The sequence below is a fragment of the Colius striatus genome, chromosome 19, assembly GCF_028858725.1.
Source record: "Colius striatus isolate bColStr4 chromosome 19, bColStr4.1.hap1, whole genome shotgun sequence".
Lineage (NCBI taxonomy): Eukaryota > Metazoa > Chordata > Aves > Coliiformes > Coliidae > Colius > Colius striatus.
The window spans coordinates 10650998-10666500 of record NC_084777.1 but is presented as its reverse complement, the minus strand read 5'-3'; the positions used below and the strand labels follow the sequence as shown (position 1 = coordinate 10666500).

The following is a 15503-nucleotide window of genomic DNA, read 5'->3' as shown; positions in this document are numbered from 1 at the left end:
TGAAAGGTTCTCTTGAGCTCCTTCCCAGACTACCATTACCATCATTTACCCACACCAGTGTGAACACAGCTACAAAGTGCAACAGAGAATCACTGGACTCTTTCCCACTTCACATTCAAGTCAATATGATGTGTTTTGCTTGAGGCAACAGCACATCTCTGCTTCCTTCCCATAACATCCATTGCTACTCCTTAGTAGCAAGTTCTGCTTCACTGCCTGTTTCTGGCCTTCTCTTTCAATATTTTATTCACTCATACACCATTCTTGCTGTTTCTCTCAAACAATCCTGCTCTTTCCCTGGAGTTCACTGAAGGCTTGAGCCTATCACTTCTGCCCTCTCTGGACTGGCTCTTCTTCTCTTCACCATCTTACCATTCAATGTTGTTCATTTGTCCCCTCATATTTATGTTCAGAACTCAGCAAATCCACATCTCAGTGCTATTTCCACTATGAAATCCATCTGTGAAATCCAACAGCTATGCCTTATTTTAGCCATCATGCTAAAAAGCTAAATCTGCTCATCTGTCTCCAGGGTCAACCCTTTGGCTCTTCATGTACAGCAAATACATCCACCATGGAACTCATCCATCCACCATGGAACTCATCCATCCACCATGGAACCCATCCATCCACCATGGAACCCATCCATCCACCATGGAACCCATCCATCCACCATGGAACCCATCCATCCACCATGGAACCCATCCATCCACCATGGAACCCATCCATCCACCATGGAACCCATCCATCCACCATGGCCTTTACTTCCACTTCTTCCAAGAGCTGCATGAAGCAATGCCCCAACTGCTACAATAATTTGCAAGGAGCACACATCAATTTAGACTGCTAGACACTCTGTGGTTCTTGGAATAGATCATGAACAGGATCACACCTGACTGTCCCTCTGCACTGCTGCAGTTTTGATGTTCCCAACACTTACAAAAAGAACAAATAAAACACTCCCAACCTATAAAGGGACCCGTGCTCACCTCACTGCCTCAGTTAATTCTGACAGCCAGCTTTCTCCTATCTTCTCTTAGTTCAGTATTAGTGACAAAGACACATTCCATGCATCCATCACATACAATGCACAGGATGCACAGCTCTGCCTTCCAACAACACTGCACAAAGTGTTACTGTAAATGTTTTAGAAGGAGGGAGAAAAAGCAATTTCTATTCTTGTGACCTCTTTCAACTTCATTTTCAACAGTCATCCCTGACAGCACTTCTCACAGCTTTCCAAATCACACACTTGGAAAGTGAAAACTACCAAGTGGCATCTTCTGCAAGTTGGTTGAATTACTCCAAATTCCTTTCTGTGCTACACCCAACAAATCACTTGGAATATTTGCTTCACTTTAAGTGTGCACATCAGCCCAGACAATAGGCACAGCTCAATACTCATGCTGAGTAGGAAGGATCTCTGAGGCTTCATGGAGGACTTGACCACAACTGAGGCTGCTTTATGGCAGTGTCTGCTGGCAATAAGATATTGCTTCTCCATATAAATTCAGCCTCACTTGAACAAATGATTGGGTGACTTTTCCTATAGTCAGCAAGCATTGAAATACAAACAATTTCAAAACAGTTTCTTGGGTAGATTCACTCTTCTCTCTCATGGGGGTTGGACTGGATGATCTCTAAAGGCCCCTTCCATGATTCTCAAGTGAGTTTTCAAGTATGCCTAGTGCAAGAGTAGACACATCCAGACCAAATTAGCAACACAAATCAACAGGACCATGCTTATAGTCATGACTATAAACATTCCCCCAACCTTTGAGCAGTGACACCTCCATATGCTCTTGTAGCTTTTCCTGGTTATGCCCTTCCCATCCATTTTGTAATATACTGCTTTCAATCTCTCTTCCTTACAGCTGGTACTCCACATGAGAATCTTTTATTCTCTCATATATCATAGTTTCTTATCTCAGATCAATCTTTTCCTTGCTACCACCTCACAAAAAGCAGCAATCCTTCCACATCAAGGGTACCCTGCATTTTGGTTCTTGCACTGCACCCCTGGACATGAGGCAGTAAGAGGGAACAGAAGTGAAAACATCAGTTACAACAAGACCTTGGGAGGCAGGTTTTGGATCCCAGGGATCACTGAGGTGTAGAATCATAGAATCACTTTGGTTGGCAAAGCCCTTGGAGCTGCTGCAGTCCCAGCCCTGCCCAGCCCAGCACTGACCCACAGCCTCAGCACCTCAGCTCCACGGCTTTGGGATCCCTCCAGGGCTGGGCACTGCCCCAGCTCCCTGGGCAGCCTGGCACAGGGGCTGACACCCCTCTCAGGGAAACAGTTCTGCCTCAGCTCCAGCCTCAACCTGCCCTGGGGCAGCTCCAGCCCCTTTCCTCTTGTCTCATCCCTGTCTTCTGCAGGTACAGCACAGCAAGACCTTCCCAGCTGTGTGTGGCAGTTTGCACAAGCAGCTTGGAATCAGAGACTCATTTGGGTTGGAAAAGATCTTTAAGATCATTAAATCCCAGCCCAGCACTGACCCACGGCCTCAGCACCTCAGCCCCACGGCTTTGGGATCCCTCCAGGGCTGGGCACTGCCCCAGCTCCCTGGGCAGCCTGGCACAGGGGCTGACACCCCTCTCAGGGAAACAGTTCTGCCTCAGCTCCAATCTCAGCCTCCCCTGGGGCAACTTTGAGGCCAAATTATGTCATTTAGCTTTTCATCTTCCCAATGCTCATTTGTGAAAGCTACAATCACCACCCCTCCGTTTCCCTGACCTTTGTAGGCCTCAAGGTTACATGTTCACACAAGATGCTTTGGCAAGACACAGCCACCCACAAACAGGTACCCACTGACAAAAGAGCACAGCAGGGTGATTGCTCAGGACACATCCAGCCATGCTCCAACAAAACAGCATCAGGCCAAACAAAACAAAGTGAGAACTCTGGTAACAATCAAAACAGTGAAAAGGCATTTTCCTCTCTTCAACATAAGTGTAACTTCGACCAGCAGTGTCAACAGAGGGGCCAGAGACCGTCCTGTGTGGGGTGCAGTGTTTCAGACAGATGCTTCCCAGGAAGGCTGTGGTGCCACCATCAGTGCAGACACCCCACACCAACACCCTGTTATCCCCTGAAAAGACAAATGGCTCAGAAGCCCATCTGCCAAAGCTGCCTCCTCGCTCTCTCCCTACACAACATCCACCCCAAGCCATACCAGGCACTACACAAAACCAACAGCTCACCCTGAGGCAGGACCATTGTAAGGAAACACATGGGACAGGGATGAAATCCACTGTGTGAGGAAGTGTAGATGCACCAGTGGAGGCATAAGAAGAAATATCAACACTGACATCTGCTGATAGCTTTGGAGGCTCAAGGAAAGGGAGAGGCAACAAGTCAGATGCACAGGTAGCAGGCAGCACACCCTTATCTCAAGGGCCAACACAAGCAGTGGAGGAGGGCTGGCACAAAACAGACCCACAGCTGGATTTTCACAGCCATGTTTTTGCTAGGCAAGGTCAGGAGCTGCTGCTGCTGGAACTGAAAACAATGATCTAATATAATCAATGTTACATGAAGGGCAACCGAATACTACACAGAACCATTTTTTTCCTGGTGGAAACAAGCTGCCCTCACACCCTCTTTAGCTCATTTGCACCTGAGGCAGCAGAGAATGTTTATCTCCAAGGTGTTTCCTCCAGCCACTGGTTTGGAAGGACCTGAAACATCGACTTGTTTGTATCAGAAAAGGACAAAGGAGGAGACACTGCTGGAAGCAGAATGAGTGGGAAGAGCAACCAGACAAGCTGCAAATCGATGCTATTTGTGGGAGCCAAGCCAGGGATGAATGCAGTACACCATGTACTCTTGAAAGTTGTTCTAACAACCACCTTCTGCAATATCTCCTGTGCCAAGTTAACCCCGTGACTGAGGACATTCAGCCCTTCTGCTCCAAACCTGCCTCTTTTTTCTTAAATATAGATGTTAAAAAAACCATGAAATGCTTAAGGGTTCACATACATCTGTAAATCCTACTCTGCATACCTATGTGTATGTGTAAGTGACTATATAAAACATATGTACTAATTAAATGACTGGGCTTGCTACCTTTTGTAATTAAGGCAGTGAGAGCCATGCTGCAAGTTCTCCCAAAAGGACTGAGCCTGCATTTTGCAGCAGTGCAATGACAGTCCTTTTAGCAGCAGTGAACACTATTAAGGGACAGAAAAAGTAAAGGTTATAGTTAGGTAACTGATAACAGTCCTACTTCATCTACTGAAGTTTCACTTCTTATATATGTGAGGTTATAGAAAAGATGGGAAGTTGTGGGCACATCTTACTCCCCTAATCCAGCATTACAGCCAAAACAACACCAAAAAACACATCAAAAGCTACCTGAAGGACAGACACAAAACATCCAACAAATCTATCACATTTATCCAGATTGTTTGAAAAGCATCTGCAAGTACAACAGCACTGACAGGCAGCAGCATGCTCCTCTCACAGTGGAATTACACCTAATTTTCAACAATACAAGAAGAGGTAACAGAACACAATGACCTGCTCCATTACTTTTCAACAAGTGAGAGATATGATTGCCTTTGACTCAGCCTCACACAATAAGAGTATCAAACCTGGCTGGAACTTTAGCAAACATCCTTCCCCATCCTCCAGTGGTGACTCTTCCCCCATAAATGTCCTGTTGCTCTGATAGGTTTCCCACTTTGGTTCCCACTACTTGCTCCAAGCACTTTCATGATGAAGAGCAGGATCCTTCTCTTTCTTACTCCACAATCCTTGCAAAAAATGAAAGTTACAATCAAGAAAAAACCAACCAACCAACAACCTCTTTTGCTACCAACTGCCTTGTGCATTTTGCACAGTTAAAGGGGATGCAGTATGAACTCTTGCCATTCACAAGCCAACCCAGTGCAATGCAGTTTTTCTTCCCCAGCAGGTTTACAAGGGGATAAGAAGTTGTGTCAGGAGTTAGTTGATAGTTGGACACTAGAAATAATATTGCCAAGATGCTGAGGGGACTGGAGCATCTTCCTTGTGAGGAAAGGCTGTGGGACCTGGGGCTGTTCAGTCTGGAGGAGACTGAGGGGGGAGCTCATTAATAGTCACAAATATCTCAATGGTGGGTGACAGGAGTTTGAGGCAGCACTTGTTTCTGTTGCATCCAGTGACAGGACAAGGGGTGATGCAAAGAAGCTGGACACAAGAAGTTCCATTTAAACATAAGAAAAACTATTTCCATGATTACCTCAAGGCAGGTCACCTGGAAGCAGAGAGGAGACACAAAATAGCTTAGGGAACTACATGAACAGCATGAAATCACCCATCTGAAACCCATCAAGTCACAACTTCTATCACTATCTGTCATCCAAGATCATAATACTCCCTAAAAAGAATATGGCTGAGGAGATGAAGCTCTCTGCAGTTTTAGCTGTGTCAGCTACAAAGCCAAATGACTTACCTACACAACATTAATGCCAGGTAATTTAATGCCAGATCCTGTCAAAACCATGCCTGTGGTTTTCCCAGCAAGCAACAGGACCACTATATTGTACTACAACAATTTTCAGTTATGAATGGTCTCTTAATGTCATCAGCTGGTTAGAACTTCAGGCAAATAAAGATAAAAGAGAAACTGCTGTAGATAAAAGAATAAATACTTGTAGAGAGAAGAATCATAGAAACAGACAGTGCTCAGCAGCTCACATGGTGAAGGAAGACGCTCGGAGGAAACTGATGTTCAGATGGCTCAGATCAGTGACTTGAATTCAGCCCAAAACACCCTCAAGACAGGTTTAGAAATCAGGACACCAAGCTTCTAATTTCAGTCTGACACTAATTCAGTTATACAAATGTGAACTCATCTCTCAGATGTGTCTCACTTGGCTGCTGGTGAATCCTGGGGCGGTTGCTGCTGCGTGGTTCGTGTTTTGGGTTGGTTTTTGTTTGCTTGGGGGTTTTGGTTGGTTGGTTGGGGATTTCTGTTGTTTTTAATACAATTTCACAACTGAGATGCTGCAAGGAAATAACAATTTTTAGTAATGTATTACTAAACAGACAGTGGAAGAGATGGAAAGAGAACATCTCCTTCCAGAAACATCTTTTCCTGCTCAGGTCTTGGACCTCCTTTACCTCCAGATCACATGGGCCATACCCAGAGTGTGCCTGAGGCACCACTGACCTGAATTAGCCTGAAGCATTCTTTTTTAGTAGCTTCAAGCTTTAGCAAATGAAGACATCATGGCTTGAAAACATTACATGCAAGTAATTGGCCAAAAATATCACATGCTTTAAAAGGACCAAGTAAACCAGCTGTAACAGAGCAGAACTTGCCCAGTGGTAGCACAGCTGTGGAGGGTACAGTGATACTCAGCAGGCTTTGCTGCTGTTGAAAGACATAGGCATATGATAACATTAATGCTGATAAAGAACAAAAGCCTGACAAGTGTAATCCTGATACTGGTGTGTTTCCTTTGAGAATTACTCAGCAATTAAAGATCTCTAACAGCTAGTGTTACACTTCAACAAGACAACGCTCCAAACCCCAAAGGAAATCAAAAGCCCTTTACACAGTCTTGGGTTTTCAACTTTAGAGAGAAAAAAGCCATGCACATTTAACTGTGTCAATGAGATGAACAGCTTAACATCTAAAAGTATTTTAAATATCTATTATTGGAAGAATGTAAAGCATGATTTCTTCCACAGCAGAGCTGGTGAGCCACAGCACTGGCAGAGGATGCTTTTTCTGCAGTTTGTCACTCATGATGCCCTGTGTTAAAAGAAAGGCACAAATGCCTTTCTACACTTGATTTCCTATTTTGCTAAGAAAAAATGACAGGGTATAGCCCTACTAAGAAAAAGGAACATTCTCATTGTTAACCAGAAAGGATCTTGAACTAACCAAAACATTGCTGCAAGTTTCCCACTCAGGGAGATACTTTTGCAAGCTCACTGGTTTGTTGATAAAGCATTGCAGAAAAGTTTTATGAGGCAGGTAGCTACCAGTAAGTCCAGCTACAAACTATCTCAGAGCCCACCTCTTAAAAACATTGGAAGTTCAACAGCTGCCACCAAAGTCCCTAAGAACTGTCTGGCATTTAGACATCTGACCAGCACTGCAGTCACTCCTCAGGAACCCAATTAAGACAGGCATAAAAAGCTAATCCCATACAAGGTTCTATCACATCCAGGCACTTGAAGGGAACAGGCAATAAAAATATAAGTCTTATTCAGCAGGAGATAATTCTGCAAGATAGCTCAGTGGGATTTCTTCCCTTCTCACCCAACAGTGTCCTTCCAACAACACAAAAAGCAAAGAACACCCGTCTCAACAGACACTTGAGTTGTGACCCTGTAACCCATCTGGGACAAGTTACTTTACAGGTTGTAAAGAAAATACAGAGTAACTGCCCCAGCCTCATCAGTGGTGTTAGGAACAAGACTAAATGGCAAAGCCTGGACCAGTCTGCCTGATACTGACAGGCATTAGTGTCTTCATAGACTCTGTATTGACAAACAAATGACAAGGAATCTTCTAAGACAATAATGTATTGACAAGAAGAAGATAATAAGAGTAATCTTGTTATTTGCTACAATTAACCAAGATCAAAACTAAAGCAGCAACATCAAGAGGAAAGAGAGAGATTAACACAAGCATTTTGAATAGCTCAGTGAAGAGATGCCCTTTCCCTCCATCCACACACAGTAGGCTTGGCTGATTTCCTCTGAGGCCACCTGGGCAAGGTAGAAATGAGACTAGGAGTCACCCTTCAGCTTGCATCACACCTTAACATTTTAACTGTTTTACACATGTGCATCTAAAAAAATTACAAGATTTGCCCCAAAATGAGTGAAATCAGTCCCCAGACAACAGGACTTCTAGCAACTGTCTCTCAAGTGGTCAACTATTTCAAACAAAGGGAATTCTCTAACAGATTCATCATTGTCCTTTAAAAACTACCTGGAGGGACTTCAATCAAGTTTTATCTTGATGTAACCAGACACAGCAACTGGAGTTGCTCATTGATAGGGTCAGCAGCAGCAAGCAGCTGGCAGGGTACCTCCACAAAGGCTCCCAGGAATCATTGTCCCTGACGTCAGTCCTTGGCAGCTCCTCAAGTAACTACACAGGGAAGGCAAACTTTAGTTTCTAGTCTGTTCTTCTTCCCCTGACAGACCTCAGAAGCAGATGCCATTCAGTTAGTATAAGGAACAAAACAGTTTGAGCCACAAGTTCAGCCTTGGGAGCTCATGCACACACTTGAACATTCACATCTTGGCTGAAATCCTTTATTGTTCAGTGCTCTTCTTCTGAAGGCAGCCGTGGCACACACTCATGTCATGCATATAACACAGCAATTTTTGAAGGCAACAAACAAAAATACATCAACTACAAGACTCTTGTATTTAGTCAGTGCCCACAGCTCCAAATGGCATGGGAGTCTTGGAGGGGTTTCAGTTGACCAAAATAGCCGTTAACAATACCAACTGCCAACTTCATTCCCTGCAAGCACCCAGACTCCTCTCCATAGAGGAACCAAGCCTACAGCAGGCTTGTAAAGGTTTACAACAGATCCTGCAGAAGGGATAAAACCTTTTTAAAAGGAAAACTGTTATTTTACTAATGCCCTCTGCAAAGAACAGCAACGTTCATCTTGGCAATGTCTCCAAATCCTCCCCCATGTTACCAAACGACAGCCAGAGCATTGAGATTCATTCAACAAATGGCAGCATGAGTCAGTGGCGCTGGAAGCTGTGGGTAGGAAGGAGCAGATGACATCCATGGAGTCACAAAAGTCTTTAAAGTGATTCATGGATCCAGAAAAGTGACTTATGGATTAAACCCTGTGGCTATTTCTTCAGCCATGCCCAGGGACACAGCACAAACACAATGTCATTACAGCAGACACGGCCCAGTCCATGCACCAAATCAACCTCCCCCTCTCCTCACCAGATGTGGTGAAGGGTCTGGAGCACAAGTCTCATGAAGAGCAGCTGAGGGAACTGGAGGTGTTTAGTCCAGAGAAGAAGAGGCTCAGAGGTGACCTTATCACTCTCTGAAACCACCTGAAAGGAGGTTATAAGGAGGTGGGGGTTGCTCTCTGCTCCCAAGTAAGGAGCAATAGGACAGGAGGAAACAGCCTCAAGTTGTCCCAGGGCAGGCTGAGGTTGGAGCTGAGGCAGAACTGTTTCCCTGAGAGGGGTGTCAGCCCCTGTGCCAGGCTGCCCAGGGAGCTGGGGGACTGCCCAGCCCTGGAGGGATCCCAAAGCCGTGGGGCTGAGGTGCTGAGGCCGTGGGTCAGTGCTGGGCTGGGCAGGGTGAGGGCAGGGCTGGGGCTGCAGCAGCTTCAGGGGCTTTGCCAACCAGAACAACTCTGCAATTCTAAGATTTGAGACAGCATGGAACATTGTGCAAAAACTTTCACTAGTGCTTGTACAGGGAGGTAAAATTTAGACTCCATTGACCCTCACAATTGCATTCAGATGAACAACTCTGTTGTTTTAACCTGGCAGCTCTGCAAAACTCCAGAAGCTTGAAAGCGAAGCTGCTTTCACTGTTGGTGAAAGAAAGCAGGGAAACAAGCAGCAAAATACTTGTACATGTCAAAACTGACAAACCCTTATTCCCAGGCTAAAAGGCCTCATGCTATGGTGACTAGCCACAAAAGTTGTCAGCTTCTGTTCCTGTCACACCACATCAATTTGTCTTTAATGAGGTATCCCAATGAGGTAGCTCAAAAAGGAACACACAAAGGGATAAATCGTGTCAGTGTGCCTAGAAGATCTGCTTCTCCCCAGTCCCAAACCAGCAAAAATTCTCAGCCAGAAGGAGCACTGCTCCTTAAACACTGTCTGCATGTAACTCAATGACCATGGTGCAGACACCAGTCCTGACCATCTTCTACTGAGAGTACCACCAGAACTGCCTCCTGGACTCTTGCACTCACTTCCAAATGATATACAATCTCTTTTCAAGTTACTAGGCAAGTGAATTGTGCTGGAAACACACATTGAAAAGGTCCAGAGACTTCACTCTCCTTACAAGAAGGCCTTTTACTCCTCTCAAGAAAAACAGCTCAGCTGTTAAGTTAGTTCCCAGTCTCTAAGAGCACACAAGACACTCCACACACACTACACAACACAGATACTGGTCTGTGATCCTCCTGCCATCAGACAGCTCGGTCTCCTCTGCTGATGTATTCCTGTCCCAGCTACAGAGATGGAGATGCAGCCAGTCATCAAGGGACAGAGGCAAGGCAGCAGAGGAGAACATCTTGTACCACTGGGAAACATTCAACTGCTGGATCAGGCCATTTCCAAAAACATCACCTTTTCCAATCAGCAGAGACTTCAGTCAGCTCTCCAGAAGGAAACAGCCTTGTGCTCCTCCTTCCTCTTGATCTCTATAATCAGGAATTTCTTCCCACAGCACTAATACCTACTCTCATCTTTTCTTTATTTGGAGGTGTGCTAATCCTGGCTCTAAAGACACACACTGAATGTTCAGTTTTCAGCCCAGGAAGCAGAAGAGGGCCTGAACAACAACCTTGGCACTTCAGAAGCCTTCTAATTTTATATTTCAAATCAAACAGCCCATGCATGTCTATGATGTGGGACTCCCACTGCAGTTGCTAAGTAGGTCTGAGAAACAAAAACTGAACACAGCAGAGAAATTCAGCATGGATAAATACTACACTTACAAAATCAAAAGTTGTTTCCATAACTTTTTGTAACTACATATGCCCTAAACAACCTGATGGAGCTTTGAAGTTAGCTCTGCTAACTCAGGGGAGGTTGGAGTAGACACTTTCAGGGGACCACAGCCAAACAGAATCTTTCCATGACACTGAGTTTATTCAAATCACCATTTAGTGCCCATTCCTGCAATTCCTCTTGACCTATTCTAAGAGGCTGTGCTCCTCTCAAGAAAGAAAATGACCATCTTGTTCAGTTGCAATGTTTTTGTTTATCTTTCCTTTTACACCAAGCCTCCTGCTCCCATTCATGTGCCATCACATACAGTGTCCAGGTAGAAGGGATCTTCCATCCTTTCAACTTGTGAAAGCCCTTAACTAAAAGTAACAACCGACCAGAGCAAGATTTTGTTGGTTTATTGGGAGTCAATACCAATTCCTCAGGTGAACAATTCAGCTCTTACCACTCCAATTAAGTCTCCTCGGCCGTATTCAGCCGTCAGGTGCTTCTTCCCATCATCCATCCGTATGACGGAGCGCAGGCGCCCGTTCAGCACGATGTACGTGCAGTCTGACTTGTCACCCTGCCTGCAGAAGGAACACAGAAGAAGGATCAGGGAGGCAGCTTTGCTCAGCAAACACAGCTAGGGTTTTTAATGAATTGATCAGCTTTCCCTCACACACACAGGGAAATGTTTACTAACAGCTAAACATAACAAGTAAACAAGAAACCCTGGATGGGGGGACAGAGGGATCCTCAGCAAGCTCACTGATGACACCACACTGGAGGGACTGGCTGATTCACCAGAGCCTGTGCTGCCAGTCAGTGGGATCTGGACAGGCTCAGAGTTGGGCACAGAGGAACCTCATGAGGTTAAACAAGGACAAGGGCAGAGTCCTGCAGCTGGGGAGGAACAACCCCCTGCACCAGCACAGACTGGGGGTGACCTGCTGGAGAGCAGCTCCAGGAGAGAGACCTGGCAGTGCTGGGTAATAATAAACTGCCCATGAGCAGCAACGTGCCCTCGTGGGCAAGAAGCCAATGGCAGCCTGGGGGCAGCAAGAGAGTGTGGGCAGCAGGGCCAGGGAGGTTGTGCTGCCCCTCTGCTCTGCCCTGCTGAGGCCTCATCTGGAGTCCTGGGGCCAGTGCTGGGCTCCCCAGCTCCAGAGGGACAGGGAACTGCTGGAGAGAGGCCAGTGCAGGGCCAGCAAGATGCTGAGGGGACTGGAGCATCTTCCTTGTGAGGAAAGGCTGTGGGACCTGGGGCTGCTCAGCCTGGAGAAGAGAAGGCTGAGGGGGGAGCTCATTAATAGTTACAAATATCTCAGTGGTGGGTGTCAGGAGGTTGGGGCAGCACTTTTCTTTGTTGTATTCAGTGACAGGACAAAGGGTGATGGGATGAAGCTGGAACCCGAAAAGTTCCATTTAAACACAACAAGAAACTTTGTTGAGATGAGGGAGCCCTGGCCCAGGCTGCCCAGGGAGGGGCTGGAGGCTCCTTCCTTGGAGCTCTTCAAGATCCCCCTGGACACGTTCCTGTGTGACCTGATCTAGGTGGGAGCTGCTTCTGCAGGGGGGTTGGACTGGATGATCTCTAAAGGTCCCTTCCCATTCCCACCATGCTGTGATTCTATGAATCTGTTAACAGGTCACTTGGAACTATGTCTCAGGTTTAAATGCACATGCTTTGCACATCTGGCTGCTCTGACTAGGGTGAGAGGGGTCTCTAAGGGGGACAACAGGCTCTCGATTGGTTACAGCAGGACCTTTTTGTCATCACAAAGTCAATCTGGATGAACAGGGAAACTCTGCAGGTCCAAGAGGAAAAAAACCCTAAGCAGCTAAGGATTTGGATTCTTTTTGGTGCACACATCTTAGACAACAGGGAAGTTTTTGCACTCTCCAGTGTGTGTGATGAAGAGCGCTGCTGGGAATGCAGACCTCCACCATGATGAAATGCTGTACTCCTGGTAGAGGAGGCAGAACTGACATAAGGAATTCCAAAAGATTTCATCAAGATATTGACAGCTGTCAATTGGTGCTTTGATGCACAAAGTAATCCTAAACTTCCCCTAGCATTTGTGTTGCAGGTGTAGGAATAACAAGCACAAGCTACACTTATACAGAACACGTACTAAATTCAGACCTGGATTCTCCCAGCACTGCTGGAACCATGTAAAAGCCCAAATACATCCTAGGATTAAAATCCACCTTTGCCCCTTAAAGTGCAGTGCCTGTTTTCAGTATACCCTGAACAAGCCCAAATGAATTACCTTGGAGTTTTGCTGTTTATGTTAGAAAAGTTGCACTCTGAGAAACAGACATTTGTGCTCTTAATGCAGACTCACAAGAACATACAGCTGCCTATGTTGTGAGCAGTTAAATCATTTCAAAAGCTTGCCAAGACAACATAAAAGATGAGGAATACTGTGAAGGAATTGTAGTAATACCTGGAGGCAAGAGACTGGAGCAATGTTAAAGGGCAATACAGAAGGCAAATGATCTCACAGTAGGCAGAGGTAAATCTGATGGAACGCTTGGTACATTTAACCCAATGAGTTTCTTTTCCTATGTATTCCCAAGGGAGCATAGCATAGACTTAAATAGTCAACAGACAACATGCAATTTTGGTCACATCTCACCTGTAAACAGCTCGTCCAGCCTCAACCTCCATCCAATCCAGGGCAAAGTCGATTTGCCTAACAAAGGAGGACATTCTCTTCACAACCGTGTGGGCCACACCAAGAACTACACTTGGCTGCTCCCGCATGATCCTAGAGGGAAAAACAAAGTGTTACTCAAGTCCTTCCCCAAAGAGCAAGGGATAGGTACACACCAACACAACACCCCATGCAGCAGCGTGCACAGGCTCTCATTTGGAACTTAGAACACACCTGTGTTTGCCACAACCACACTACATCAGTGATAATTTGTTGAAGTATGGGGCTGGCCAGCCTTCCAACCTAGCCCAAACCAAGTGACACTCAGTCAGCACTGCCTTAGTGCAGCAGGACTGTGCCAGCAGGATGCTAACTAGTCATGCTGGCTGGCCCAAAACATTTCAAGTGAGAAGTGGGATGGACAGGAGTCATGCTAGCTCCTGTGAGCCACCTCCCAACCCTTCCTTCACCCAGGTCTCTTATGAGTCAGGGAAATGTTTGTACTGTCCAGTCTTGCACCTGGGGAGGAACAACCCTCTGCACCAGCACAGGCTGGGGGTGACCTGCTGGAGAGCAGCTCCAGGAGAGAGACCTGGCAGTGCTGGCTGATAACAAACTGCCCATGAGCAGCAACGTGGCCTCATGGGCAAGAAGCCAATGGCAGCCTGGGGGCAGCAAGAGAGTGTGGGCAGCAGGGCCAGGGAGGTTGTGCTGCCCCTCTGCTCTGCCCTGCTGAGGCCTCAGCTGGAGTCCTGGGGCCAGTGCTGGGCTCCCCAGCTCCAGAGGGACAGGGAAGTGCTGGAGTGCCAGTGAAGGGCCAGCAAGATGCTGAGGGGACTGGAGCATCTTCCTTGTGAGGAAAGGCTGTGGGACCTGGGGCTGTTCAGCCTGGAGGAGAGAAGGCTGAGTAGAAGTACCTAAAGGGTACTAAAGAGTACTGTCATGAGGATGGGGTGACACTTTTTTCTGTTATGTCCAGTGACAGGACAAGAGGTAACAGACACAAGCTGGAACACAAAAAGTTCCACGGGAACATAAAGAAAAACTTATTTGCAATTAACATGAGGGAGCCCTGGCCCAGGCTGCCCAGGCAGGGTGTGGAGGCTCCTTCTCAGGAGGTTCCCAAACCCACTTGGACATGTTCCTGTGCCCCCTGAGCCAGGGGAACTTGCTTTAGCAGAGGCTGGGGCTGGAGCATCTCTGCAGGGCCCTTCCCATTCCCACCATGCTGGGATTCTGTGATTATCCTTCTGCATCTCCCAGTCTCTGACATGTGCATGTGCTCACATTTTCCCCTTCATTTTGTGACAGAAGCTCATTATATATAAAGTCTGATGCTCTTAAAACCAAGAGGCCTGCTCTGTATTCCAAATATTCCTTTTTCCCTTCTGTGGAGACCACAGAGAACTGAAACACCTTCTCATAAAGTTTCAGATCTTCACACTGAATCTTTTGAGTGATGCTTAAAAGTCTCTAGTAATAAAGACATCAGGTAATTCAACATTTTTCTTAAAGTGAAAAACTTTGGGAATGTTCTGCCACAGATAACTGCAAACTGACACTGCCCAAGGGAAATGGCTTTCAGGCACCTGATAACTGCTCATGAATGTCTTATTTCTCATTCTGTTTAGACTAAAGATGACTGCATCCTGTCACTTTGTGAGTAAGCACTGCAATTCTTACTGAAGCGCCACTCCACAGGAGTAAACCCATCACACACATCTCTCTGCCTGTTGGGACATCTTCTCTTCTCTGTTCCTGCACAGCATCAAGAGCAGTTGATGGCAGACTATTAAAAAAATCAGTTATTGCACAAGAGACAGCACAATTCATCAAGAAGTAGGTAAGTATATGAAGACCCAGTGGAAATGTGTGCAGATAGAGATGAGGGAGCTAAGGTAAAGTCCCACTGGGACAGAAACAAAGGCAACAATAAAGACTTGGCATGTTTTCTGCATCAATGTTTCCTTTCCAATGGAGGTCTCAGACTGACAAAAGAAAATCTATTAAGGAGCCTCTGCATATGTGAGAAGACTCAATAATCACAAATCATGTGAGCTCCATATCTGATTCTGTGGTATCTGACCTTGCACCCTCAAAAACAGAGAGGAGGGGAGAAAGACGTGAGAGTCTTTGATCCCCAGCAAACACAGTTCCATGTGGGC

General features: G+C 46.1%; 1 protein-coding gene across 4 annotated transcripts in view; it reads right to left on the bottom strand.

Annotated features, from left to right (window-relative positions):
• Positions 1–15503, bottom strand: part of PNPLA7 (patatin like phospholipase domain containing 7) — a 143465-nt gene that overhangs the window by 87416 nt on the left and 40546 nt on the right. For all 4 annotated transcript variants that reach the window (XM_062011637.1, XM_062011638.1, XM_062011639.1 and 1 more), the window contains exons 18-19: positions 13321–13452; positions 11142–11265 (exon numbers count right to left, since the gene is read on the bottom strand). In XM_062011637.1, the coding sequence (XP_061867621.1) occupies positions 11142–11265; positions 13321–13452 (256 nt within the window). The remainder of the gene's footprint in view (positions 1–11141; positions 11266–13320; positions 13453–15503) is intronic.